This window comes from Elephantulus edwardii, unplaced genomic scaffold, assembly GCF_000299155.1.
Source record: "Elephantulus edwardii isolate Elephantulus edwardi_28Jun2011 unplaced genomic scaffold, EleEdw1.0 scaffold00113, whole genome shotgun sequence".
Lineage (NCBI taxonomy): Eukaryota > Metazoa > Chordata > Mammalia > Macroscelidea > Macroscelididae > Elephantulus > Elephantulus edwardii.
The window spans coordinates 9,466,625-9,494,139 of record NW_006399863.1 but is presented as its reverse complement, the minus strand read 5'-3'; the positions used below and the strand labels follow the sequence as shown (position 1 = coordinate 9,494,139).

Sequence of the window (27,515 nt, the reverse complement as noted above, 5' to 3'; positions counted from 1 at the left end):
AAGGAAGGCCAGAGAAGCCCATGCAGGGGGCAGCTTCCAGGTCTCAACAGACAAATGGGGAAGGGAGAGGCTTGGCGGCTGAGAGACCACCGCCGAGGCTGTGTGCAGCGAGAGGATGACAGTGCACACGGGGGTCTGGAGAGCAGGAGACCATCCGAGCACGGGGCAGGCAAGAGGATGCGCCAGAGCGTGGGCTTAGCGGCACACCTGGCAGAGCCCTGAAATGCCCTAAGCAGCCGCAAGACATGAGAAGATAGGCACAGACAAGCTAACTTGGGGGGCTGCCCCAACCCCCAAGTGGTGATCCCCACAGAACCTCTGAATGAAATGTGGGGCTTGGCACAGAGATGGAATGAGGAACTGTTTAGATTTACTTTTGCTTTGGAACCTCAGAGAAATCCCAGGCATGTGGGCAAACAGCGGGCCGGGGGCTGCGCAGCCAGGAGGAGAGTCGGGGCGGTCCACGCAGGGGTCAGGGGCAGCGCCTTCCCTTCCGCCTGTAGGTTGCTGATATGAAGGAGGAAATCCTGGTGGGTTCCTGTGGGGGTGAGCCTCGGGCTTCCGGGATGCTTTTAAGGGGACTGCCCGCCCTGTGCCTGCCTCCCAGAGCTCATTCCCCACTGGGCCACCCGACTGTCTGGGACAGTGCCTTGCCAGCCGCCAGCGGCCATGGCTGGGCCTGGAGGCCTCCTCCCGCTCTGCCTTTTAACCTTCTGTCTGGCAGGCTCCACCAGCTTCATGAGCGAGCCAAAGGTGAGTGAGTCAAGTTGCAGCCGGCGGTGGGATCCAGGCCCTTCTGGCTGGTGGTGGGAGGGACCATACATGGATCAGGCACAGATCTGGGGACATACAGGGTGCCTGCCTAGTGCCTGTTGGATGGTCTCTAAGCATATCAGGCTGGAGTGTCAGTGAGTGTCAGTGTGACAAGGCGAGGTAACAAGGGGTATCAGATTACCTCTTCTAACACTGCTGGACCAACCAGCTATGTGAAGTGCTCCTCCATCCCAGGGCTCTCTAGCCTGAGGGGAAGCGGGATCAGAACCAGGCGCACCTATCCTCCCTTGCTCAGAGAGGCCCAGGCCTCTGTGGGGTCCTCATCCAGGGACTAGAGATAAGATCACACACCCAGCCCTCAGGTATCACAAACTGAGAGACACCCCCCGCCCCAGAGACCAGGTATACGTCTGCTGGGAGTGTGTGCACAAGCGAGAGTGTACCCCAAGAGTGCCCTAGAGGGGCATGAGAACTCACCCCCAGATGCTTTGGGAAAATAGATAACACCCTTTCTCCTAAACGTACTCAACTCAAGGCCCTGGGAGCAGCCAAGCCCGAAGGATGGTGGACACAGATCACCTCAACTCTAGAGCAGTGCCCCAGACTCTGCCTGCCTCTCCCCTGCTCCCTTTGGGGTCCAGCTGTGGCATGTCTGGTCACTGTCAGGTCCTGTGGGCCAGCCACCTCCGGGTAGCCTATATGCAGCTTACCAAGGACCACTAGTAAGGACATCATCCCTTGGAGCCTCTGGAAGAGCCTTCCGCCTGAGTTTACAGAGAGAGTCCCCCAGAAAGGCCCTAGGAGCCAAGATAATCATCAGGGTCCCGGGGCAGCTGCTACTGTCCCCAGGATATGCACAGGATGACTGAGGTCAAAGGAGAAGGGCATGCCTAAGGCTCCCAGTACCAGGCAGTCCCAGGACAGGAACCCAGACCTCCTGTCACTATTTCCCTGTGTCCTATGTGGGGAGAGCGACATTCACCAGGTCAGATTTGAGGACAGGCAGATGTGGGCCTAAGAAGACATTAGTGATGGTGCAAGAACCTAAGGTGCCAGCCCTCTCCAGGCTCCAGTTTCTCCGTATGCGCAGTGCAAGGAAAACGCAAAGGGCTCACCATTTCTCTTATTCTGAGACAATGGGAACAGGGTCAGTGAGGGGCCTCCGATGGGGTTTTCACTTCTTGGTGACCAGAGACTTTGACACTCACTAACCTCCACTCTGGGGGCTGTGGCTGAGCCAGCCAGGGCTGGGTGTGTGTGGGGGTGTGTGTGTACGCGCGCACACACAGGAACACACATGGGACAAGGTGGAGAGGGACACTGTCCTTGTGAACAAGAATGCAGCAATGCTGGCCTCACTTCTCCCATCATGACAGTCACTCAGCCCTGTTGGCACCTTTTATAGCATGAGGCCCACTACAAATATGGGGAAATAAAGGCTCAAGAGTATCCCCTGTGGAAATGAAGGTGCTTGGGTATCCCCTGTGACACACAGCCAGAAAGGTGCAAGAGCGAGACTGGGAAACATGTAGATTCAGGCAGGAGAGGCAAGGAAGGCTTCCTGGAAGAGGCGGTCTTAGGACTCGTTTACTCAGCATCCTTGTATGAAGCACCTGTCTTGTGCCAGATGTGTGCTGGTGAAGCCCAGACCCAGCCCCTCCACTCTGCTGGGTGGGGAGTAGCTGAGGGTCTTTCTTCTCTGAGAAAGCCTTGGAACACTAAAGCTTGTTTAGGAATATTCCTTCCACCACCAACCCTCTGTGCAATTGTTCACTACAAACAGATTTCTATGTGAAGCACAAGTAATTCGTGTTTATTTTGCTTATTGGTGACCCACCCTGACCAGGCTTCATACTTCACTCTTCGACTTCCCCAGGAGCATCTTTGCGGGAAGCAGATGATACAGCATCACTTCTGGGAGCTGGGCGAGGGGTGGGCGAGCGCGCATCGTGGCTCAGTCTGGTCATTAACAATGAGGCACGGCTGCTAAGGAAAGTGCGCGGCTGGGGTAGGGTGCCAAGAGTGGCATATGTTGACTACAGGCTTATCTGTCCATCTCCATTTCACACTCCCAGACAAACCCTGACAAACAATGACATCCCCTAAGTGGGTGTCCACCGCAGGGACCCAGAGCCCCAACTTCCTCCACCGCCATGCTGAGCCTATCACTTCTTCCAACCAGCCGAAGCCGTGGTTAGTGGTGACCTCAGAGCCCTGCCCGTGGCCTGGTGGCTCCCAGCAAAGCTGCTCTGGGCGACTTCCCTGTTTGCTGACCGCAGAGGCAGGAATGGAAGAGTCTAAATCACAGCATCTGTGGGGGGTGGAAATGGGGATGTGCTGTGACTCACACCCCCCAGAAGAAAGGGTCTGGCCTGCATTTCTCCTTTGCTGTCCTTTGAGAAGCTTAATGTCTGAAATTTTTTCTAAGAAAGTGATTTCCTGGCCTTTGGGTCACAGAGTGTTGAGCATTTTTCAAGATGAGTCCACCTCACCCACTCTAAGCTCTTCCCTAACCCCCTTAAATCTGCCCCCCTCAAAGTGCCCCTTCACTATGCCCATTCTCTTACTACACCATGGCTTTAGGTGCAGGCCTTTAAGGACACATGCTAGGCAGCTGACCTTTATTATGCTGTTACATACCATCGAGTCAGAACCCACACATAGCTGTGCCTACAATGGGTTTTCAGAAGTGGTAAATCGCCCATTTTTCTTCCGCGGGGCAGCTGGTGCATTCAAACTGTGTGTCTTTGGGTTGACAGTGGCGCAATTCCTTACCACTCAGTCACCAGACCTCCCTTGAGCAACACATATTTGAGCTGCTGGAACCCACTTACAGGGGGACTTTTCTTCCTGTTTCTATTGTGGTGACAATGTTGCTGTGAGTTCTAGTGATGCGTCCACTTAGATCACCGTCCCATGCCGTCACCTCAACGTGAGCAGTGTCTCTGGTAGGAATTGCTCAATGGGGCATGAGCGTCTTAAGCAGATACTCTCAACACTTGAGTTCCCGGTAATAGCAACGGGTTGGGGGTGTGGGCAGAATCTGCATGCAAGTGGGCCTGTGTTGAGAACTCTGGTGGCCTAGTGGTGAGAAATTGCTCTGTCTACCCAAAGGTACGTGGTTCAAATCCGCCAGCTGCTTCATGGGACAAAGATGGGCAATCTCCTCCTGTGCAAGTAACTGCTTCTGAAAACCTGCCGGAGGGTCAGCCATGAGTCCATCCCAACTCAGTGGTACGCAGCAACAAGTGGGCCTGACTGTTCAAGGGCCAACTGTAGTTTGCTGGAACTTTGTTGCTGTAAAGGGGACCCTGCTAGCGTGTAGAGCCATGTCACGGTGGCTTTCACACACCTCCCATCACACCCACAGGGCCTCCCTTCCATCAGCAGGAACGAGGGGCTGACCCCTCTGCCCACTCATGCCATTGCTTCCAAGTCCTATTGATACCACTTCTCTATCCATACCTGGGCCCTGGACATCCCCAGTTCTCGCCTGCCTCACCTCTTTCACTGTCCCACCTTCATTCTAGGGGAGCTCTGGGGGCATAGTTAAGCTGCACTGTTAACCCAAAGTCTTCACTTCTCTAATGGTTCAAATCCACCAGGTGTTCCATGGGAGAAAGCGGGACAATCTCCTCCCACACAATTTACAGCCTCAGAAACCCACTGCAGGGTCAGCTGAGAGTCGGTTCCAACTCAACAGCAATGAGAGTGACGAGGGAGACCTTTACTCTATTCTTCGCACAGCAGGGCCCACTTCAAACCCAAAAGGCCTCTCGAACTGCCCCCACCTCTGACTCACTTGCCCGTGCCTCGCCCCCTGGCCTCTCTGCATGATAGAGACTGCAGCTCCTTTCTGGGCCTTTACTCTACTGCTTCCCAACTCAGCTGTCACCTGCCCTGGGAGGTTCCCTGGGCAGCTGGCTCCTCCTGGTCTGTGTGCAAGGGTAGCAGCCCAGACCTGGAGCCAGTTTGTCTCCACGGGGGTCCTACAGGCGCTCCTGTGCATGCGTGTTCCCCCAGCCCCCGTGCCTGTGAGAGATGGTGCCTGGATGGGTGTAGGCCTCTATCTGTGTGTCTGTGAATCAAAGCTGGGTGAGTTAGTCTCCTTGTGGACAATGTTAGCCACATCAGTTACTTGTTATACATGAAGGCAAGACCAACACTAGGCCAACACTAGAGTTCAGGCCCCTAATTCTGATCACTGGGTGAGTTAGGCAGGGCCAAGCGCCCTGGGTCTCAGCTTCCGCACCTGAAATGGGCAGAGGTGTAAAAAAAAAAACCCCAAAAAAAAAACCCAAAAAACAAAAACAAACACCTGGCTGAATTTCCTTCATATTGGAAGAGATAGACTTGGACTGTGGGGCATGTCTAGAAGTGTGAGCAAGATGACATCTGTGGACAAAGAAAAGCCCCTGGCTATGAGCAAAGGGACGTAGCTGGAGTGGTAACAGCTCATGACAGGCAGGATCCTCCAGTCCCTCAGGCTGTCTGCATTCTCACTGCATCATCCCCATTGAATGGGTGGAAAACTTGGGCCCAGGGAGGGGTGACAGGACTCAGCAGGACAGCGACAGGGCCAGGCCCCTCACACGGACTCCCGGTACCCCCACCCACCAGGTGCGCTCCAAACGCTGTGACACGAAGACCAAGTTTTTCACCCACACAGCGTGCATCCCATGCACCACCACCGGGAGGCGGATGTGTCCCCTAGGCTGGAACCGGGAGTTTCCTGAGAAGATTTCCCGGGACTGCAGGTACAGACTCCTAGACCTGCCCTCATCCGCTTCCAGGAGCATTCTGAGTGGTGACAGGGGACAGGGAGAGTCCTAACAGGCTTGGGGGCTTCTGCCCTTGTCTAGGACAATGCCTGGGCCCTGTAGTGGGACAGGGATAGGTGGGAGGGAGGCGTTGGAGGACAGAGGGCCAGACAGTGTTTCTTGAGTACCTAATATGTGCCGGGCCTACTATGTGCAGCCCTCTGGGACTGAAAAGAGAAGGAAAGTGGGATAAGACAGTGGGACCCAGGCAGGGAGCTGGGGTGGGGACTTCAGCGGGAGCCCTTCATGGCCTGCTGTCCACTACCACCCCAGCTACGAGGTGCACCTGGGGGAAGCCATGCTGTCCATAAAAGGCTGCAGACAGGAATGCTGGAAGGAAGAAGTACAAGAGGCCTGCTGCCCTGGCTACTGGGGACCGAAGTGCTACGGTACAGGGACGAGGGGGTGGAGTTGCCCCAGCCCCAGAGTCTCCTCCCACACCATCTGCAGGCGCTGCCTGTATGTCCTTCCACGTGTTCATTTCATGAGTATTTACTGAGAGCTCCAAGGCTTGGCCACTGGCTCTGCCTGCCCTGAGTTTAGGGCCAGCCAGAACTGGGGTATCCGAAGTGAATCTGGGGTTCTGAGGGTACAGCTGAGTTCTGGGACTCCACAGAGTGTCCCGGGGGAGCTGAGACCCCATGCAATGGCCATGGGACCTGCCTGGACGGCCTGAGCAGGAATGGGACCTGCGTGTGTGAGGTGAGAGCGGAGCTGGGGGGCAGGTTTTGAGTGGTGGTGGGCTGAGCTGACTCGGGACAACCCCTTGCTAGGAAAACTTCAGTGGCTCAGACTGTCAGGAGTGTCGGGATCCTGGCCGGTTTGGGCCTGACTGCCAATCTGGTGAGTGAGGGAGAACAGAAGGGCAGGGTGGGCATCTGGGGAGCCAGCCCCTCTGGTCCAGCCTACCTGTCCTTTCAGCTTCCCTCTCAGCCCCTCACTGGCCCCTTCAGGAGCACACACGGAGCTCTGTCAGGAGCTCTCCAGCAGCAAGCCCTCTCTGACCCCCAAGTTGGACCACGTGCCCCCTCGGGCTCCCACAGCCTCTTGGGGTAGTCCTGGCCAAGGCTGAGATCCTGCTGTTCCTGTATGTCCCCTGCAGTGTGCGGCTGCGTGCATGGCGTATGCAACAACGGGCCTCGTGGGACCGGGAGCTGCCTGTGCTTTGCTGGCTACACCGGGCCTCTCTGTGACCAAGGTGAGCCAGGCTGCGGGGGCGGCCTGGGTGCCTCAGTGGTCAGGACAAGGAGGGAGACTGCGTCAGGGGTGGGTGTGAGCCCCAGCAGGAACTCTGCCCAAGGCCTGATTTCCTTCTAAGAAAAGATGCAGAAGTGGTCATTGAGGTTGTCACCCAAGGTCTCCACTGTCCAGAGGCTCAGAGAAGGCAAAGCCTTATCCAAAAACACACAGCAGTCAAGGCTGAACCAGAATGCTGCAGAGGCCACAACCTACCCCAGGGATCCTCCCCAGCCTGGGGTCTGACCATTCAGTGTCCTGTTCTCTCTGCCCAGCGGTGCCGGCCTGCCAGCTTCTGCAGTGCCCCAAGAACTCACAGTGCTCTGAGAAGGTCCCCTCCTGCCAGTGTCTGCCCGGCTACACCAAGGAGGGCAATCAATGCCTAGGTGAGCCTCGGACCTCCTGGGCACCAGACACCTAGCTTTTGGTGGACAGATACTGGGAAGAAGTGCTGTTAACTCAGCAAGTGCGGAGCACGCTCTGTCCCCAAGGGAGGGTAGAGGGCCTGTCTTCATCCACCATCCACTCACCCTGCTCTCGGCCTCTATGCTAAGAGCTGAGCAGGAGGCAGGGCCCTGGTGTCCAGCTCACTGGACATATGCTCTGTGTCTTGACAGCCCCTGATCCCTGCCAGCCACAATCATCACCCTGCTCCCCGAAAGCCCAGTGCTCAGTGAGCCCTACGGGGAAGGCCCAGTGTCACTGCCAGGAGGGTTACAATGGCAACGGGAAGGTGTGTTTGCCTCATGACCCGTGCTCTGTCAACCACGGGGGCTGCCCCAGAAACACCACGTTGTGCATGTCCCATCAGCCAGGCAAGGTGAGCTGGAGCTGGATGGACACCCTAAGTCCCTCTCAAGAATCCCTGCCCACCTCCCACCAGATTGACCACTCACAGTCCACTCACACATGGCCGCCCCACCCCCAGTTCCCTCCCCAATCTGGATTCGGGGGCCCTGGCATGTTACAGTCCCTTCATTTCCTCTATTTGTAAAATGAGGAGAGAACCCTATTCTTGGACCATGGATGCGTGGGTCCGGCAGGGCTCCGTGGGCATGACACCAGCTTTTCTCACGGATACAATGTCACCTTCCCATGCTTGGCGGCCCAGGCCTTCTGTTCGTGTAAGCCTGGACTGACTAGCAGGAACTTCAATGCCTCCGCTGGTTGTTTCGCTGTCTGCTCCCCTCACACCTGTGCCCGGTCAGCCACCTGCCGGGTGACCCCCGAAGGGAAGACCAGGTGCACACAGGGGCCTCGGGGCCTAGGGAGGCAAAGCGAGAAGGGCTGGTGGAGGGCAGGGTACAGGGTCTTGGCCTGGTGGAGGGCCTGCCTGACAGCTCTCTCTGTGCCCCCAGCTGCATATGCAAAGAGGGTGAGGTGGGAAACGAGTATTCCTGCTACAGCCACCTGCTCCACGAGATACAGAAGGCCAGCCAGCCGGGCCTGGTGCTACTGCGTCTGAAAGCCGCCCTCAACATGCTGAGTGAGCCCCGCTGGCTACCCTGACCCGGTCCTCACATGGTGGGGAGAGAAGGAGCATACTGGGGATCCCTGGTTCTGCTCAAGGCTTCACAATCAAGAGTTGGGGGCTAATTGACCTGCCCCCAACTCAGGTCATAATCCTTCTTCTCCTCCTCGAGATGCTGGGCCTCCACCCTACCTGCCCCACACCTAGAATGAGGCTCTTCCCAGGCTGTCCCTCGGGTTCACTCTGACCCACCCTCTCCCTGCCCCCAGGTCAGGGCTGCAAGGAGCTACTCACTACATCTGGCCCATTCACTGTCCTCGTGCCTTCAGTCATCAGCTCCTTGAAGGACATGAACGTGAGCTCTCCCCACCCTCCAGGTGTCACTGCCCTTGCCTCCCCTCCAGGAGGATCCTAAGCAAGGCCCCAGACCATGTTAGGGGAATTCTGTCCCCTTCATTGCTTGGGTAGGGGCAGCAGGGAGAAGCCTGCCCTGGGCTCACCGATTTCCCCCGGCCCTGCAGACGTCCTTTGCCCAGCAATTGTGCAGACAGCACATCATCGCAGGGCAACACATACTGGAGGAGAAGTTCTCACTGACACAGACACAGACACAGGCACAGACACAGATACAGAAACAGACGTGGTGGACCCTGGCTGGGCAGCTCATCACTGTCTCCTTCAACCAGTTCACAGTAAGGGAGAGGACCTTAGCCCGGGGGTCCAGGCCTCACAGACAAGACAGCCCCAACAAAGGTACAGGGGCAGAAGGAAGCCTGTGTGATCTGAGCCAGCCTTCTCCTGCCACAGCGCAAACACGTCTACGTGTATGATGACCAGCCCCAGAAAAAGCTCAACTTCATCAGAACCAACTATGCAGCAGCCAATGGCATTTTCCATCTGGTCAGCACCCTGCGGTTGGACCCCCCCACAGGCTTTCCTGGGGACCCCGAGGTGAGCTGGTGCCCCCGTGGGTGGCCTCGGATACCTTTAGGATCCAGAGAGGGGCAGCTCTGGGCAGGACTGCAGAGGAACCCTTTCCCCTTCCTGCAGAGAACGATCGGCCGGATCCTCGCCTCCACTGAAGCCTTCAGTCGCTTTGAGACCATCCTGGAGGTAAGCAGGGGGTGATGTCCTCACCCACCTTGGCTGACGAGCCAGGGCATCGTGTCCATCAGCCTGGGCTTCACTTTAATGCCGAGCTTCTGCAGGAGGGGGGGACCCACTGCTGGTGTCTTCCCACCTCCTCCTGGTGGGAGCTCCCTATGGGCTGAAGACCCCAGGGCCCAGGTGGGACTCAGAGGTGGGAGCTGGCCTTGGAAGCCCCTGAGCCATCCCCAGATCTCCACAGAACTGTGGGCTGCCCTCCATTCTGGACGGACCTGGGCCTTTCACAGTCTTCGTCCCAAGCAACGAGGCTGTGGACAGCTTGCGAGATGGTCGCCTCATCTACCTCTTTACATCAGTAAGCCAAGTGGGGCGGAGGAGCTGTGGGAACTGGTGGGGTGACCAAGGTCTCCACCCTCCCCCTGCTCCGGTCTCCAGGAGCAAACTTTCTCTCCCCTACCAGGGTGTGTCCAAACTGCAGGAGCTGGTGAGGTACCACATCTACAACCACGGCCAGGTGAGTGCTCTTAAACCAGAGGCCATGGGCTGCTACCCGTACTTGGGCTGTTTGGGGCTTGTCTTCCCAGGGAACCCTTCTCCTGCCTGTCTCCTCTCCCTTCTCCTGAGACAATTATAACTCAGAGAGGAACCCCAGAACCAAGCAGGGGATCTGTAAGTCACCTGCGCAGGACTGACCCTGACTCCAAGGTCTTCAGCATAGTACCACCCTCTCCCCAACCTCAGCTGACTTCTGACAAGCTCATCTCCAAGGGTCGGGTCCTCACAATGGCAAACCAGGTCCTGACCGTGAACATCTCCGAGGAGGTGAGGCTCGGTGAACGTGTGGAATGAATGGATGGATGGATGGCCAGGCCTCTGGTCTTTTTTGCCCTGTCTTTGTGCTCCATATGCGGTGTGGGCAGGATGCTGTGCTAGACCATGTGGGAGGCAGACATAGGTTATATCCTCTCCTGGTGCCCAGTGGGGTAGAGAGCTTCCCAGGAGGAGGAGGCGCATGCTCGATGTGGTGGTGGGAACTGCACAGCGAAGGCATGGAGCTGACACAGAGCTGGCCAGAGCAGGAGGCATCTGCAGAGGAGAGAGGGGAAGCAGACAGGCATGATAGGCAGGGCCTTGACCGCCACCTGAGACGCTGGGACCTAGATGGAGCCCAGGGCAGTGACGGGAGCTGGGCCAGCTGGGGCGTCTGGGCAGGTGTCCCAGCATTCTCTCTGCTGCAGGGGCGCATTCTGCTAGAACCTCATGGGATCCCACTGCGACAAGTGGACGTGCAGGCTGCCAACGGCGTGATCCATTTGCTGGAGGGCATCCTGCTGCCTCCGACCATCCTACCCATCCTGCCCAAGCACTGCAGCGAGGAGCAGCACAAGATAGTGGCGGTGAGCCACGTCCCCTCAATCCAGCCACTGGGTTCACAGTGGCTCGCTCTGGGCCTGCCCGCAGACCCACAGGCCGGTCCCAGGCCCCACACACACCTAGCCATCATCAGTCCTGCTGGTTCACCATTGAAATGACTTTCACTTCCACACCTTTGCCCTTCAGAGTCTGTCAAGGCCTATGCATATTCTGTGATATACCTGAGTCACCCCTGACCCTGGTCCTAACGCCATCTGCCTCAGCCTCAGACACTCTACGTGTCCTGACTCTCTGCTAGAATGCCATCCCTCTTCAACCTGCCCAGGCCTGGCTCCTTCTCATCCCCCAGCTCTCAACTCCATGTCACTGTCTCAGGCTTTGCTGGACAAGTTTTTATTTAACAAACACCTCTCCTTTTCTTCCCACCCAGGGTTCCTGTGTGGACTGCCATGCTCTGAACACTAGCAAGTGCCCTGACAACAGCATAGAGCTGGTAAGCACCCTTGATCCATCCCTCAAGACTCCTTGGACCCCAACTGACTGCCCAGTTAGGTTTCTGCCACGGGGGAGAGGGAACAGTAGGCTGGGAGAGAAACGTGGTGGGGCCCGTACTTCTAAGCACTTCTGGGGGTGACAGTACTGGACCCAAAGGGCCCTAAACAGAGGCTGTCTGATGAAGGAGGGGGTCCAGCACCCACAGGGACTGAATACCTGCATGGTCCACCCCTAGGACATCTTCCCCAAAGAGTGTGTCTACACTTACGACCCCGCTGGGCTCAATGTCCTGAGGAAGGGTTGTGCTCGCCACTGCAACCAGACCATCATGGTGAGCTCTGGGCGTGGGTCACCCAATCCCAGGCCAACACAGGGCATGGAGGGACCTCCCTGGCCCCCTTCCCTAACTAGGAGGGAGCGGAAGCAGCCCATGCAAGGAGGGAGGTTGTGACTACTCCTCGGAATGCTGTCTCTTATAGAAGCCCGGCTGTTGCAAAGGATTTTTTGGGCCTGACTGTGCACAGTGTCCAGGCGGCTTCTCCAATCCCTGCTACGGCAAAGGCAACGTGAGAGCGGTGACCCCTGGGGGCGACGGGCGGCGTAGGGGGATGGAGACTCCTTCCTGAGCTGGCAAGGACTAACCAAGCGTCAGCGCCAAACCTGCCCCTTTCCAGACTCAGTGTCCCACATCTAGGCAATAGAAGCTAGGCCAAGGGATGTCTGACATTCCTGTTGGAAATAAAGAATTAAACTTTTTAAAATTTATTCTCACTGAGGCTGTTTGTCAGTAGCTTTATTTTGCCTTCTGTTTCCACTCCTTTGTGATATCAGGGCCACTCGAGCACCTACCTATGGAAGGTCACCTGAGTTAGATGTTTCTAGGTTGAGAGGAAATCACACATACAGTCTCTGGGGCCAAGTGCCTTTTAGAAGGCTGGTTCTTTGGCAGCATCAGTGATGATGAAAGTCCCTTCCAGGCTGAGGTCTTGGGGAGCGCAGCAGCTCAGAGGGAGCCTATGAAAGGAGGACTTGGAGAGGACCTTTTCCCTTCCTGACTCTCCCTCCTGCCACCCTGCAGTGCAGTGATGGGATCCAGGGCAACGGAGCCTGCCTCTGCTTCCCAGACTACAAGGGCATTGCCTGCCACATCTGCTCCAACCCAAAGAAACATGGAGAGCGGTGCCAGGAAGGTGTGTGGTCTGGGTCCATGCTGTCCTCCAGCAAGAAAGGGAATCCACTTGAAAAGAGGCAGGAGCTCCTGAGGAGGAGAACAGGGCCCAGCAGGGAGCATGAAGGCTGAGGGGATTGAAGAAGAGTTAGGAATCAAAATAGATATTTTCTTCACACATGGCAGAAAAGATTATGATTTAATCTAAAGCATGCAAGCTTTAGGTCAGACACACAGAAGATTTTCCTGGTGTGAATGTGAGGGCAAGACAGCTGGAAATGGGTGGATGAGAAATCTCCCTCACATTTCCTCTGCCTGCCTGGGATAACCTTTCATTTTTGTGGCCTGAAAAGCATGTTTATATTACGTGCCCCATTCCCAGCCCTCCGCAAACAGCTCTGTCCTGCCTCAAATTCTCTGCTTATCTCCTGCCTGCAGACTGCGGCTGTGTCCATGGTCTATGCGACAACCGTCCAGGCAGTGGGGGTGTGTGTCAGCGTGGCACGTGTGCCCCTGGCTTCAACGGCCGCTTCTGCAATGAGTCCACAGGGGACTGTGGGCCCACAGGCCTGGCCCAGAACTGCCACCAGAACGCCCGCTGCGTCAGCAAGGGGGACAGCACCAGGTGAGGGCCGCCTTTGCTCTTCCCCTGCCGCCATACTTGAGCTTGCTCCCATCGGTCTCTCTACCCTCACCTAGAATGTCACTGAAGTTCCTGCCTTCCCCCATCCCAGGTGTGTCTGCAAAGATGGCTTTGAGGGCGATGGCTTCACCTGCACCCCCAGCAACCCTTGCTCCCGCCCAGACCGCGGTGGCTGCTCAGAAAACGTCAGTCTTGTTGCCCCCTCCCTGAAGTCCCTAGACCATCCTAGACCCACAGTTAGGGGGAGGCGGGATTGGGAGGTGGGATTGCCTGACCTCTGCCAGTGACCCAGAGTACCTGAGTGATATATTCATGGTGCCCCCAGGCCGAGTGTGTCCCTGGTGCCTCAGGTACCCACAACTGCACGTGCCACAAAGGCTGGAGTGGGGATGGCCGGGTCTGTGTGGCCATTGATGAGTGTGAGCTGGACACTCGAGGCGGATGTCACGCCGACGCCCTCTGCAGTTACGTGGGCCCTGGGCAGGTGAGATAACACATCTGGGAATTCGAGTCCTGAGGATCCTCTCCCTACCCTGTCAAGACTCTACCCGCTCTAAGACCTCAAGCTCAGAATCTTGAGCCTCAGACACAATGGAGAATCCAGTTCTAAACAGATGAGTCAGTCACAGTCTGAGATTCATCCATTCATTCACTCTACTGCTCTCCACGTTTCAACAGGCATCTGTACATGCTGGTCCCTGCTCAAGCCTCTGCCCATGAGGAGGGTGTTATGACACCCATAACCTAAAAAACACCCCACATCTCTGCCATCAAATTGATACTGACTCATAATAACTCTAAAACCATGATGTCTAGACTCGAGGAAATTCATCTCTGGCCTTTTACAGTCTCAGAATTTCATCACAGGTTCTTAGAATCTGGAGCCTTCCATGTGGAATGTGTCAGGCCTGGTGAATGAACCTGCAGGTTGATGTTGTTATTGTTATGTGCTGTCAAGTTAAGTTCAACTCATAGCGACCAGATGTGAGCCCTGTCCTATCCTGTGCTGTCCTCACAGTCTCTGACACACTTGAGTCCATTGCTGCAGTCACCATGTCAATCCAGCTGGCTGAGGGGCTTCCTCTCCTTCACCATCCCCTCACCTTTCCAAGCATGATGCTCCTCTTCAAGGAATAGCCTTTCCTAGCAACATGCCTAGAGTGTATGAGAAAAGCGGGTTGCTAGGTATTAAAAATATTTAATAAACAGATTGGGTTTAAGACCAGCCTCTGGGTGCCCCTGGGCTGCACAGGGGTCCATGGGTGTCTTGTCCCCCAAACCTCTTAGGAGATCTTAGCAGTGAGGACTCAAAAGAAGAGGACTGGAGCCTCTGAAGTCCATTACATGCAAACCAAATCCATTATCACTGAGTTGATTTTGACTCCCAGAGACCCTTATTGGATGGACAAGAACAGGCCCAAAGGGCTTCTGAACCTGTCAATCTTTACTGGAGTAGTGAGCCTCATTCAGAACATGAGGAGACCAGTGGACAGGGTTAGACTCAGCCCAACCTGCCAACAGGGCAACTGAGAGCTGGGGATGGGGGGTCCCCAGGTCACTCGCCTGGCAGTGTGGACATGCCCAGGGGCACTCTGGCAAAGTAGGAGGAATCAGAGCAGCCACCACGGAGAGGGGAAAGGTGAGACGAGAGCTGCCAGCCCAGGATCTGACCTAGGCAGACAGCTCCCCACTCCCCATAAGTTGCTGACCTGGACAGTGTGGGCAGGGAAGCCAGCCATGCCCTGCTGGCCTGAGTAGAGGGACCTTGAATCTCACAGATGCCTCCTTGTGGGAATCACCACTTACTCACTGATCTCGAAAGGCAGCCTCCTCTTAGGGCCTGTCTCCCCTCCTGGAAATGGCTTTGCAAGGTTGGGACTGGGAGAAGCTGCTCTAGGGTCTGAGTAGGCTGCGAAGGACAGGGCTAGGAGAGCCTTGGGGCGCAGCAGGGAAGCCCCAGGCTCCCAGATGAGATGAGATCCTTTGCTGCTCCACCTGTCCAGAGCCGGTGCACCTGCAAGCTGGGCTTTGCTGGGGATGGCTACCTGTGCAGCCCCATCGACCCCTGCCGAGTGGGCAACGGAGGCTGCCACAACCTGGTGAGTCAGCTCTGGCGGCGAATCAGGGTGGGTCTAGGCTGCCGTTCTCTCTGGGTGTGTTCTGTCAGAATGAGGATCTTTCTAAAGCCCAAAGCTGGCCATGCCATGTCCGTGCCCATAAGACAAAGCCTTCACAATCCATTCCTTTGGCTACAAGTCCTGCAAGACACAGCCTACTCTGGGTAGTTGACCCCCAACGATACTGAAAAATTCAAACCATGGTGGGGGATAGGTGGCTGGACAGGCAGACAGCAGGGAAATGGGAGACAGGTGGACAGGTGGATGGGCAAGGTTGGCCTGTGGGGAACCACAGACCATGTCTCTTTGCCCTCGCCCCACCCTAGGCCACCTGCCGGGCTACTGGGGGCGGCCAGCGGGTCTGCACCTGCCCCTCTGGCTATGGGGGTGATGGCCTCAGCTGCTATGGAGACATCTTGCAGGTAAGTGGCTTTCAGACTCGTTTCTGTTCTCCATGTTTGGGAAGGCCTCCTCTCCTCACCTCAGGAAGCAAAGGACCTAGGACCCAGGGCAGGACACAAGTCTTGGAGCTGCCTCTCAGCTTGAGACCTCAGCTCTGTCCTTTCTCTTAGGAGCTGGAGGCAAATGCCCACTTCTCCCTCTTCTTCCAGTGGATCAAGGTAAAGGAGGGCAGAGTGTGGGGGGGGTGGCCTTGCTGGATGCTCGGTGCCACAGGTATCTCCAAGAACTGGAGGTGGGGGCAGGGCTGGAGGCTGTGATAGGTGATGTTGATGTCTGCCTTCATCACACCTTCTGTCCCCAGAGTTCGGGGGTCACCCTTCCTGCCGACAGCGGCGTCACAGCCCTGGTGCCCTCTGAGTCTGCCATCCGTAGCTTGAGCCCCAAGGACCGGGCTTTCTGGCTCCAGCCGAGGATGCTGCCTCAGCTGGCAAGGTAGACCAGTCAGGGGGAGGGGGGTTCTCCCGGAGGGGTAGAAGGACTGGCTCCTCCTCAGCAGAAAGGGTCTCTCTAGAGAAGCCCCCAGTCCTATTTCTAATCCTGTAGGTTGCCCTCACTGGTTCCCTAATCCCCTAAACTGCTCCAACAGGGCCCATTTTCTCCAAGGAGCCCACTCTGAGGAGGAGCTGGTCCAGCTGGGTGGGCAGGAGGTGGCAACCCTGAACCCCACCACACGCTGGGAGATTCGCAACATTAGTGGGGTACGTGGTGAACTCTGGACAGAAGAAGAAATCCAGGCAGGAAATGACCTATAGCTCTGGGGTCAGTCCTGGCACCCTTCCCCTCCCCTGCCCAAGGTCTCGCTCAGGGGAGTGAGCTCAGGGATGGACAGTGTCTTGAGGCCAAGATGACTGCCTTGGCAGGGATCTGTCTTTGCATACCATCCTCTCACGGATGGCCCTGCTGAGGGTCTGACTTTCCAACTGGTGGGCCCCGAATCTGCGTCCTGGGCAGGCTGGGTGATGTCCATGTGCTCACAGCCTCTCTGTGGGTATTGTGCCTGCACTTAAGCGACCCACTTCTGTCTAAACTCTATCTGCTGTTTTCCAGAGGGTCTGGGTGCAGAACGCAAGCGTGGACGTGGCTGACCTCCTTGCCACCAATGGTGTCCTACACATCATCAGCCAGGTATGGGAGGGCGTGGGCACAGGAGACAACTGGACAGCCAAGCACAGCAGCCCACTGACCAGCTGCCATGCTCTGCCCCAGGTCTTGCTGCCTCCTCTGGGGAATGCCTCGCAGGAGCCGGGGTTACTAAAGCAACTAGACTCTGTGCCAGCCTTCAGTCTCTTCCGGGAGCTGCTGCAGGTACAGGAGGCCAGCTGGGGGCATCTAGTCAGAGGCACTCTCTCCCAGCTGTGGAGAGAGCTGGCTGGCTCCCAGGGTCAACCGTATCCGACCCCGACTCCCATCTTTTATTCTCAGCGCCATGGGCTAGTGTCCCAGATTGAGGCTGCCCCAGCCTACACCATCTTCGTGCCCACAAATCGATCACTGGAGGCCCATGGCAACAACAGCAGCCTGGTGAGGTCATGGGCAGCCAGCGGGGAGGATGATATAGGTGGAGGCTGGGCCTCCATCCTTGGGCAGTGGAGGAAGGGGTGGTCACAGAGTCCCTTGAGCCAACTCTTCCCCCTGCCAGGACGCAGACACAGTGCGACACCACGTGATCCTGGGAGAGGCACTCTCCACGGAGAATCTGAAGAGAGGGGGACATCGCAACTCTCTCCTGGGCCCCGCCCACTGGCTGGTCTTCTACAACCACAGCGGCCAGGTTTGGGGGTTACCAGGAGACCCCATCCTAGAGATCCCTTCCATCTCCCACCCCGGAGTCCCATCTGCCCACCCTGACAGTCCTCCCATCCTTAGGACTCTCCCCTGGCCTCAGACTGTGGGGGATGGGGGGATGACATTGGATGTGGGGAGCACTCAGCCTCCTGCGTCACCCCCCCAAGCCTGAGGTGAATCACCTGCCTCTGGAAGGCCCCCTGCTAGAAGACCCCAGCCGCTCCTTGTTCGGTCTGTCCGGTGTCCTGACGGTGGGCTCCAGCCGCTGCCTGCACAGTCATGCCGAGGCCCTGCGGGTGAGCCCTGCGGAAGGCTACTGGGAGTTAGAGCCAGGAGCTGCTGCTGGCCTGGCTGGAGCAGGCAGGGTGCTTGTTAGGGGAAAGGGGGCTTGAGAGCCTGATTCCCTGACCACCTGACACTGTGCCCTCCTGTGTCCAGGAAAAATGCACCAATTGCACCCGGAAGGTTCGCTGCTTGAAGGGCTACCAGCTGCAGGTGAGACTAGATTTGGCACAGATTCTCTTACTCCTCAGATGTCCAAACCCCAGGTCTCCATCCGTGCCTGCACTTGGGAATGATTTGGGTGGCTAGATACTTCCTTTTTTTTATTTTATTATTTATTGTATTCTTTTACGTGTACCGTCAAATCAGATCTGACTGGTACAGGAGGAGATTGCCCCCTCCTTCTCCAGCAGAGCATCTGGTGGATTTGAACCGCGTACCTCTGGGATTGAAGTGCAGCGTCTTGCCACTAGGTCACCAGAGCTCCCTTTGGGTGGCTAGATACTTCTTGGAGAGGCCTGGACCTGGATCTGCTCTGAGGAGGCCTTGCTTAGACTTGTGGCTCAAGTCACTGTGACCCCCTAGCCACTAGACCCCTCCCCTGAATGGCCTTTCTTGGACTTTCCTTGATCCTCTGTCATCCTTCTCTAGGGGGCCCCATCACTCTAATGTTTATAGTCCGTCCATCACCCTCTGCCCTGTCCTGCCTGTACCCAAACCACTGACTGACCTCCTCCTGCCTATCCCCACCCCCAGGACACCCCCCAGAAGAGCTGTGTCTACAGATCTGGCTTATCCTTCTCCCGAGGCTGTTCTTACACGTGTGCCAAGAAGATTGAGGTCTGCCCAGCAGCAACCCCAGCCTAGCAAACCTTTGGGCACACTACAGGGTGTGGGAATCAGGGCCGAGGGGAGAAGGCTCATTCTAAGGGCAGAGGAAAAGTTGAGCTTGGAGTGAGGTCAGCAAGGCCAGTGTCAGAGGCAGGGGAGAGGACAGGGGTTTGAAGCAGAGGGCAAGTGCTTGTCCTTGTGTCTACCCCTAGCAGCTAGGGGGTAGGAGAAGGAGCTTAGCCCAAAGAAAGTGCCATCAACCAGGCGTGAGGAGTGGCTACTGGGTCCGGCTTAGCTTTCCCCTCCGCTGTGAGGCCTGGGCTTGGCCTTACCCCACCATGAGCTTCACTTTCCTCACCCCTGCTGCGGGGAGGGTCATGGAAGGCCCTTCCAGTTCTGCATGACCTTGAGTCTGGGCTTCCCAACTCATTTTGTTCTCTATTCCACGGCCCCAAAGTGGCCATTCCCCTCCTCAAGCCTTCTTCCACCTGACACGAGTTTTCCTGTTTCCCACAGGTGCCTGACTGCTGCCCTGGCTTCTTTGGCACACTGTGTGAGCCGTGTCCTGGGGGCCTGGGTGGCGTGTGCTCGGGCCATGGTCAGTGTCAGGACAGATTACTGGGCAGTGGAGAGTGTCGCTGTCAGGAGGGCTTCCACGGGACAGCCTGCGAGATGTGTGAACTGGGTCGCTACGGGCCCAACTGTACCGGAGGTGAGGCCCAGGAGGCAGCAACATGAGGGGGTAGGAAAAGGGCTTCCTGGCAAGGGCAGGATGGGCACACTGGGTTGATAACTGCTGACCCTTCTTGCCCCTCTCCCAGTGTGTGACTGTGCCAATGGGCTGTGTCAGGAGGGGCTGCACGGAGACGGAAGCTGTGTCTGTAATGTGGGCTGGCAGGGTCGCCGCTGTGACCAGAGTGAGTGGGTCTGGGGGTGGGGTGGTGGTGGTAAGAGTGATCCCTGGGGAGGCTGTTTCTGGGTCCTAATGCCTGGACCTATCTTCCTAACCTTCAGAAATCACCATCCCTCAGTGTCCAAAGATGTGTGACTCCAATGCCAAGTACATGAGCCCAGATGGACCGATGGGGTGAGGTGGGGGTGGGAGGGGTGAGGGATGGGCGGGCATAGATTGAGCCCTTACCATCCCTCCTAGCTGTGTTCAGGACTCAGCTGGAGCTTCTGTCTGCGTCTGTGCTGCAGGATATTCAGGCAACGGCACCCACTGTTCAGGTTCAGTCATAGACGCCATGAGCCCTCGGTGAACTCCTGGGGGGCTGTTCCCACACCTTGCCATTACCGCCTCTAAATCCCGGGCTTTGCTCCTGTCCTAGCTCTGCTCCTGTTCTCCTTTGCTCTGTTCCTTTCTCCCATGCTTCTTGCCCCTCATGGTTCTCTGATCCATCTGTCTCCAGAAGTGGACCCCTGTGCCCATGACCATGGGGGGTGTTCTCCCCATGCCAACTGCACCAAGGTGGCACCTGGACAGCGGACATGCACCTGCCAGGAAGGCTACACGGGTGATGGGGAACTGTGCCAAGGTGAGGCTACAACCCCCCAAGCTGGCATGTGTGGGGCTAGGGGTCTGGCTTCAGTCATCCAAATCACTAGGAAGGGCTCTGGACACACAAGAGGATAAGGACTGAGGGCACTGAGAGAGTAGAAGGTGAGCAGTTGGAGGTTCAGATAGGCAGATGAATGAAGGAGCCACCTAGGGCCACTCCTCACCCCACTGTCTCTTCCCCCAGAGGTTAACAGCTGTCTCATCCACCATGGCGGCTGCCACGTTCACGCTGAGTGCATCCCTACAGGTCCCAAACAGGTCAGTGGGGCAGAGCTGGAGTTGGTGGCAGTCCCCATAGGTGGGGTTCCCTTCATAGCAGGCCTGGGAAGGGAGGTGCCTTTTCTTTTTGGGTACTGGCAAGCCCCTGGCTCCCAGTAACCCTACTGATCAGAGTTTGTGGGACAGGTCTCCTGCAGCTGCCGTGAGGGTTACAGCGGGGATGGTATCAGGACCTGTGAGCCTCTGAATCCCTGTTCAAAGGTTAGGCCCCCAGTCGCGCCTCCTTTCATGGGAGGGGAAGCACCATGGGAGAAAGCAGTCCTAAAGGATTCTGAACAATGGGAGCACCCTCCTCCAAGTTCAAGTCTGGCGGATTTATAAGAAATGGGGCTGGAGGAGACGTTGCATAAACACTTGCTTGTCTCTTCCCCAGGACTGGTGGTCCTGAGAGCCACTGATGTTTCCTCTTCTGTCTGCCTCAGAACAACGGAGGCTGCAGTATCCATGCAGTGTGCAAAAGCACAGGGGATGGCCAGAGGACATGCACCTGCAACTCAGCCTACGCTGTGGGGGACGGAATCACCTGCCGTGGTCGAGTTGGCATGGTAATGAAGCCTGAGTCTGACTTCTCACTGGCCTTGTCTCTGCCCCATGAGCCTGACCAATGATCTTGGTCAAGATCTTTAGCCAGACCCTATAAACCTGATCTCTGAATCTACCTGGGCCAGACCCCAGCTGTGACCTGTGAATGGAATCTTGATCCCAGCTCAGACTCCCCTCTCCCTTCCTGGCTTTCCTCTCCTTATCTGTCTCGGCGAGCAGACCTTGGGCTGAAGGTGATGGAACAGGCACCAGGCCCTGTTTAGGGACCACCCAAAATCTGAGTTGGTCCTCCTCCCTCCCCCCCAGGAGCTCATCCGGGACAAGCATGCCTCATTCTTCAGACACAACCTCCTGGTGAGTGTCCAGACCATCTCACTACCCTCTGTCCAGCCCAAGCTTGTGCAGCCTGCACCTTTCGGGGTCAGGGGGTCAACTGGGTCAGCCTTTCACAGTCCAGGTGTTTCTTGGGGGGTCAAGATGGTCCTAGGCAAGCACCCCTTCCACCTGAGCGATTTCCTTCTCCGCTTTCCAGGAGTGAGGAATCCTGGTGGCACAGAGGTTAAGCACTGGACTGCTAGGTTGGCAGTTCCAAGCATCCACCTACTGGGAGAAAGATGCGGTAGTGGGACTCTATAGAGAGTCCAACATTAGGAATCCTGAAGGGCAGTGCAACTCTGTCCTGCAGGGTCACTGCGTGTGGGAATCTGTCCCAACAGAGTGGGTTGGGTTTGATTTTGGTTCATCCAGGAGTCCAAAGAACTTTGGGGTGATGGGCCTTTCACTATCTTCGTGCCGCGCTCAGATCTGACGACCAATCTGACATTGGTAACACCTACGTGGATGAGGGTGGGAATGAATGTTGGGCATTCCATTGGAAGGCTCCTCGGTGGTGGGCACCTTGGTGGTGGGCATTGCGTGTGCAGAGGTGCCGGGCAGGAGCTGCCCTACCTGAGGAGCTGTCTTCCTCTTCCCACTCCAGGACGAACAGGCCCGGATTGGCGCACACCGCCGCCTCGTCTTCCGATACCACGTGGTGGGCTGTGGGAAACTGCGGAGCCCCGAGCTTCTGGAAGCTGAGTACATCACGACGCTCTCTGGGCACTCACTGCGCTTCAGTGAAAGGGAGGTGAGACTCACCCACCTGGGATCCACCCTCCCATAGCATCCGCCCACTACACAGGTCTCAGTCCTCTCAAGCCCCACCCCGAGCAGGCGTGTACCCTCTTTCCCTACTTTCCACCTCCCCCAGGTCCTTTACTAAAATGAGTCCCATCTCGTCCACTCCCAGGATCTTGGCCCTGCCCCTGGCTTTGCCCCTGCCCCCCTGAGCGTAGGACCTGCAGCTGCTAAGTGGCTCAGAGCGAATGAGTCCCGCCCCACACGGCCACGCCCACAGCTCAGCGCCGCGCCCTTTCTCAATATCAAGCTCTGATTGGCTGGCTGTGCTCCAATCCCACCGCTCTCAAGACTTAGGCCCCGCCTCACACCAGAGCCTTCCCACAACTTCTCTCCCACACACACCTGTGCCTCCACCCCAGGGCGATATATACATCAATGACTACGCACGCATTGTGAGCAGCGACCACGAGGCGATGAATGGCATCCTCCACTTCATTGACCGTGTTCTGCTGCCTCCTGATGTGCTGCACGCGGAGCCTACCGCTGCCCCAATCTTGAAGGTGTGACTTGGGTCCCAGCTGAAGGCTGGGAGGTGGGTGGAGTGACTTCTCCTTGCTTATTCTCCTTGCTTTCCTCAGAAAAACGTCATCGATGCTGCTGAGAGCTTCGGTTACAAGATCTTCAGCCGTCTTGTGAAGGTACTGTCCCTGTGGATGTCATTGCGCATATGAGCACATTTAAGCGTGTGGGCACTGTCTGTCAGTGTGTACACATCAGTGTGTATACCATCTGTGTGCAAACACCACCATCTGCATAACGGCATCTGTGCATAGCCCACATCTGTGTGCATGAGCTTTGCCATGTGAGCACCTTATGTATTTATGTGTGCCCATTTGCCTGACAGGTATGCACCATCAAGGTGTATGCTAGCCCATATTTGTGTCTGTGTCTGCCCGGGATGGCCATAGCTCAGTGTAACTGGTGGGGACCCCTTCCTGGCACCTCTTTCTGGTTTGTACTGCCCAGTCCCCTTCCTCTGTTCACTGTCTCTGACTGAGGTGTGACTGTATGCTCTGCCTCATCACACTAGGACGTTGGCCTCCTGTCTTTGCTTCGACATGTGGACCATGGGCCCTTTACAATGCTGTGGCCCACAGACTCCGCCCTGCGAGCTTTGCCCCAAGAGCGCCAGGCCTGGCTGTACCATGAGTATCATCGAGACAGGCTGGCAGCCATTCTGAGGGCCCATGTGATCCACAATGTTGAGGTGAGTACACCCTAGACTAGTCCCCATTGCCTGCAGCCCCTCCTGGCTACCCAGCTTAAACTGTGGCTTCATCTGCTCAGGCCTTGGCAGCAGACCTGCCGAACCTGCGTGCACTTCGCACCATGCATGGGAACCTTATCTCCTTCTCCTGCAGCCGCACCCGACCGGTGAGTCTGGGGACAGGGCTTCTGTTCACGATGCCATTGGTGTATCTGTATTCCCATGTACTCCACATCCTCCCCTGCAGGGCGAGCTCATGGTGGGTGACGGTGATGCCCGCATTGTGCAGAGGCACCTACCCTTTGAGGGTGGCTTGGCCTATGGCATTGACCAGCTACTGGAGCCACCAGGCCTTGGTGCCCGCTGTGACCACTTTGAATTCAAGGAATATAAGATGGTAAGGGAGGCCCTAGGTGGCAGGTGGATGGGTAAGGAACCCAGTCCACCTGTCTTGTCTATCTGATCTTTTTGGGTGGGCCTCTTTCCTTTCCAGGATTGCACCCCCTGTTGGAGGGACCTCTCTTGTCCTCCGGGCTGGAAGAAGAAGGTGAGGGGACAAGGGACTGGAGAGGGTCAGGCAGGAGCTGGTACCTCCAAACTGCCTGTCAGCAGCCTACCTCTTTTTGGTCCAGGACAAACCTGAGGAATGCTGGGGAGTCAGTGCCGACAGGCCATTTATACCAATATTTTGGCGGAGTAGTATCATGTTACACTATTACATGGAACAGCATAAGGGCTGCAAGCAAAAGTGCATCACCACTGAGTGGAAGCCCACCTGCTGCCCTGGCCACTATGGCAGTGAGTGTCGAGGTGAGTGATTACTGCTGGTGGATCCTCTCACTACCTCCGGATAGCGAAAGCACAGCTCTGAGCACTGACCCAAAGAAGTTTTGTGGTTAAGGTCTAGGGCAGGTGATTTGAAGGGGAGGAGGAGCTGGGAAAGGCAGGGTGGGTGTGCATGTGGTGCAGAGCCTGGTGGGGTGTGCTGGTTTTATGAAGTGGGGGCTATGAATGCTCTCAAGGGCAAAGGAGCAAGGGATGGGGACTTTAGTGGTTGCTGTTTCTGGATGAACTTTGGCTACTGCTGTGTGGAGATTGGATGTTATGTCTGGGCTGGGAGAGCATGGGAGGGACATCTTGATAAGAAAGAGCCCCTGGTCCCTCCCTGATGCCCTACTCCATCCCCTAGCATGTCCTGGAGGCCTCAACAACCCCTGCGGGGGTCATGGCACGTGCTTGGACGGCGTGAACGGCAGTGGCCAGTGCAATTGCCATTCAGGCTTTACTGGGACAGCTTGTGAACTCTGTGCCCCAGGGTCTTTTGGACCCAACTGTCAAGGTGGGTCACCCCGTCCTGTCCTGCCCCACTTGGGCTCAGATTCCCTGCCCCGGTAGTTCATTGTTCATCTTCCCTCATACCTCTCCCCAGCCTGCCGCTGCACCTCCCATGGCCATTGCGATGAAGGCCTCGGGGGATCTGGCGCCTGCTTCTGTGATGAAGGCTGGATGGGACCACGCTGTGAGGTGCAGCTGAGTGAGTGGCCTTTCGCCTGTGCCCACCATTCCCGCTGTGCACACTTAACCCACACCAGGGCATAGTTTACTTTGGGCTAAGGGCACTGAGGCTGGGGGGGGGCATAGAGAGGCCAGGAGGGTAATGACTGACCTTACTGTCTGGCTTTGGGTATCTGGGGACAGAGCTGCAGCCTGTGTGCATCCCACCCTGCGCCCCTCAGGCTGTGTGCCGGGTGAACAACACCTGTGAGTGCAGCCTTGGCTATGAAGGAGATGGGCACGTGTGCACAGGTGAGCAGTGGCTGGGGATCTGCAAGGGGGAGTCCTCCACCCCGCCCCATTCTCCTCCAATCACCTGGTCAAACCACTGCCTCCCTGCCCCCAGTGGTGGACCTATGCCAGGATGGGCACGGGGGCTGCAGTGAGCATGCCAACTGCAGTCAGGTGGGCACAGTGGTCACTTGCACCTGCTGGCCTGACTATGAGGGTGACGGCTGGATCTGCCGGCCTCGCAACCCCTGTGAAGATGGCCACCGTGGGGGCTGCAGCGAACATGCTGACTGCCTGAACATCGGCCCGGTGAGCAGGCAGGGAACCCAGCGGCCAGGGGGAGGTGGGGGCCCTGGTGCTCCTGATGGGCACCCATCTACCCTCCTCACCCACAGAACACACGGCGCTGCGAGTGCCACGCTGGCTATGCGGGTGATGGGCTGCTGTGTGTGGAGGAGTTTGAGTTGCCTGTGGACCGCTGCCTGGACCAGCCCCGACCCTGTCACATAGATGCCACGTGCACTGACCTGCACTTTCAGGGTGTGTGCCCCCTCCCGTTGCCTGTTCCCTTGCTTTTCCTGTGACCACCAGATGACCAGGTCTTCTCCTCTCTGCAGAGAAACGGGCTGGGGTCTTCCATCTCCAGGCCTCCAGTGGCCCTTACGGCCTGAATTTCTCAGAGGCTGAGGCAGCGTGCAAGGCCCAGGGAGCTGTCTTAGCGTCTGTCTCTCAGTTGTCTGCTGCCCAGCAGGTGTGTGGGGGCCTGGAGTCTGGAGCTGGACCTGGGGGGGGGGGTCTTGGAGTCAGGCCCTGCATCTCAGTATTCCCTCCAACCCTTGCAGCTGGGCTTCCACCTGTGTCTTGTGGGCTGGCTGGCCAACGGCTCAACAGGCTACCCCGTCGTTTTTCCCAAGGAAGACTGCGGCGGCAACCGGGTGGGCGTAGTCAGCCTGGGCCTCAGTCAGAACCTTTCAAAGCATTGGGACGCCTACTGTTACCGAATTGAAGGTGCATTATCCCACTGCCCAGTCCCTGACCTGCTGTCTTCCGTCAGTCTACTGACAACCCCTCCACCTTCCCTGCAGATGTGATATGCCAATGTCACAATGGTTTTGTGGGCGACGGGACCAGTATGTGCAATGGGAAGTTGCTTGATGTCTTGGCTGCTACGGCGAACTTCTCTACCTTCTACAGGGTGCACAGGGGCCTAGCCTTGGGCTTTGGGAGGAGAGCCACGGGTTAGCTGACTCCTCAGGAGAGGGCCTGCCCTCATCCCTGCCTTCGCACCCTCCCAGATGCTGCTGGACTATGCCAATGCCAGCCAGCAAGGTCTTGAGTTCCTGGATTTCCTGGATGACGAGCTCACCTACAAGACACTCTTTGTCCCTGTCAACGAAGGCTTTGTGGACAACATGGTAGCAGAGGGTGAGGGTAGAGTGGGAGGCCAAACTCTGTCTACTCTACCTGGCCCAGACCAACACGCCTTGCTGTGCCCACAGACGCTGAATGGGGCTGACCTGGAGCTGCACGCCTCCAACGCCACCTTCCTGAGTGCCAATGCCAGCCAGGGGACCTTACTCCAGGCCCACTCGGGCCTCAGCCTCTTCATCAGTGACTCTGGCAACAGTTCCCGCACCCCTGTGGTTAAGTCACTACTGGCCCTTCCCTGCTGGCCTTGGCCCTTCCCTCCCTGCTGGCTGACTCTGGTCTTCTTGTAGGTACCAGGGGCAGTAGTGGTTGGCAGTGTCATCCAGTGGGACATCGAAGCCTTGAATGGCATCATCCACACTCTGGCTAGCCCCCTCCTGGCACCTCCACAGCCTGTGAGTTGGCATGGGTTGGCAAGACTGAGCTCTTCCGAGGACAACTCTGGCCAGGTCCTTCATCCCCTTCTGCTGTTTGCAGGGGGCAGTGTTGGCACGTGAGGCCCCACCTGTGGCAGCAGGCGTGGGGGCCGTGGTGGCTGTGGGAACACTCCTCGGCCTGGCAGCTGGAACCCTCTACCTCCGTGCCCGGGGCAAGACCAAGGGCTTTCGCTTATCCACCTTCCAGGTAGGGCTGAGCTGGGGAGGAGGGCTGAGTCCTCAGATGTTGAGGCCCCTCACCATTCACCTCACCATTTCCAGGCAGAAGCTGATGCTGATGACGACTTCTCCCTGTGGCAGGAGGGAACCAGCCCGACCCTGGTCTCTGTCCCCAACCCTGTCTTCGGTAGCCCTGAAGACTTCTGTGAGCCCTTTGACGTGAGTATGCTGGGGGACATGAGAGACGTGGATGTGAACCCAGGGCCTGGTCTCTGCCCAGCCACAACTGGCCTTTGCTTCCCAGGATTCGCTGCTGGAGGACGACTTCTCAGACACCAAGAGGATCCTGGCAGTCAAGTGACACGGTGGGGG

The 27,515-nt window shown here is 57.1% G+C and overlaps 1 protein-coding gene across 1 annotated transcript; it reads left to right on the top strand.

The window, feature by feature from the left end:
• Window positions 1–612: 612 nt before the first annotated feature.
• On the top strand, window positions 613–27,504 carry STAB1 (stabilin 1). Its single transcript, XM_006892296.1, has 69 exons — window positions 613–753; window positions 5,395–5,531; window positions 5,868–5,983; window positions 6,211–6,296; window positions 6,368–6,437; window positions 6,697–6,792; window positions 7,106–7,216; window positions 7,448–7,650; window positions 7,942–8,072; window positions 8,189–8,316; window positions 8,571–8,656; window positions 8,823–8,993; window positions 9,109–9,252; window positions 9,352–9,414; window positions 9,650–9,763; window positions 9,869–9,922; window positions 10,150–10,230; window positions 10,647–10,805; window positions 11,213–11,275; window positions 11,513–11,608; window positions 11,757–11,843; window positions 12,356–12,467; window positions 12,884–13,070; window positions 13,180–13,273; window positions 13,414–13,572; window positions 15,092–15,187; window positions 15,532–15,627; window positions 15,778–15,825; window positions 15,969–16,099; window positions 16,254–16,365; window positions 16,715–16,792; window positions 16,874–16,972; window positions 17,090–17,188; window positions 17,307–17,438; window positions 17,620–17,748; window positions 17,891–17,947; window positions 18,491–18,574; window positions 19,082–19,277; window positions 19,387–19,482; window positions 19,580–19,625; window positions 19,719–19,795; window positions 19,978–20,103; window positions 20,311–20,384; window positions 20,532–20,606; window positions 20,828–20,950; window positions 21,255–21,302; window positions 21,696–21,773; window positions 21,928–22,074; window positions 22,487–22,627; window positions 22,706–22,765; window positions 23,158–23,334; window positions 23,415–23,501; window positions 23,582–23,731; window positions 23,828–23,881; window positions 23,967–24,144; window positions 24,524–24,673; window positions 24,764–24,868; window positions 25,033–25,140; window positions 25,235–25,428; window positions 25,515–25,659; window positions 25,737–25,870; window positions 25,962–26,127; window positions 26,205–26,314; window positions 26,415–26,534; window positions 26,619–26,762; window positions 26,838–26,942; window positions 27,025–27,171; window positions 27,246–27,362; window positions 27,448–27,504. Exons 1-69 carry the CDS (start codon window positions 670–672, stop codon window positions 27,502–27,504), a joined length of 7,728 nt encoding a protein of 2,575 aa, XP_006892358.1. The 5' UTR covers window positions 613–669.
• Window positions 27,505–27,515: the final 11 nt, after the last annotated feature.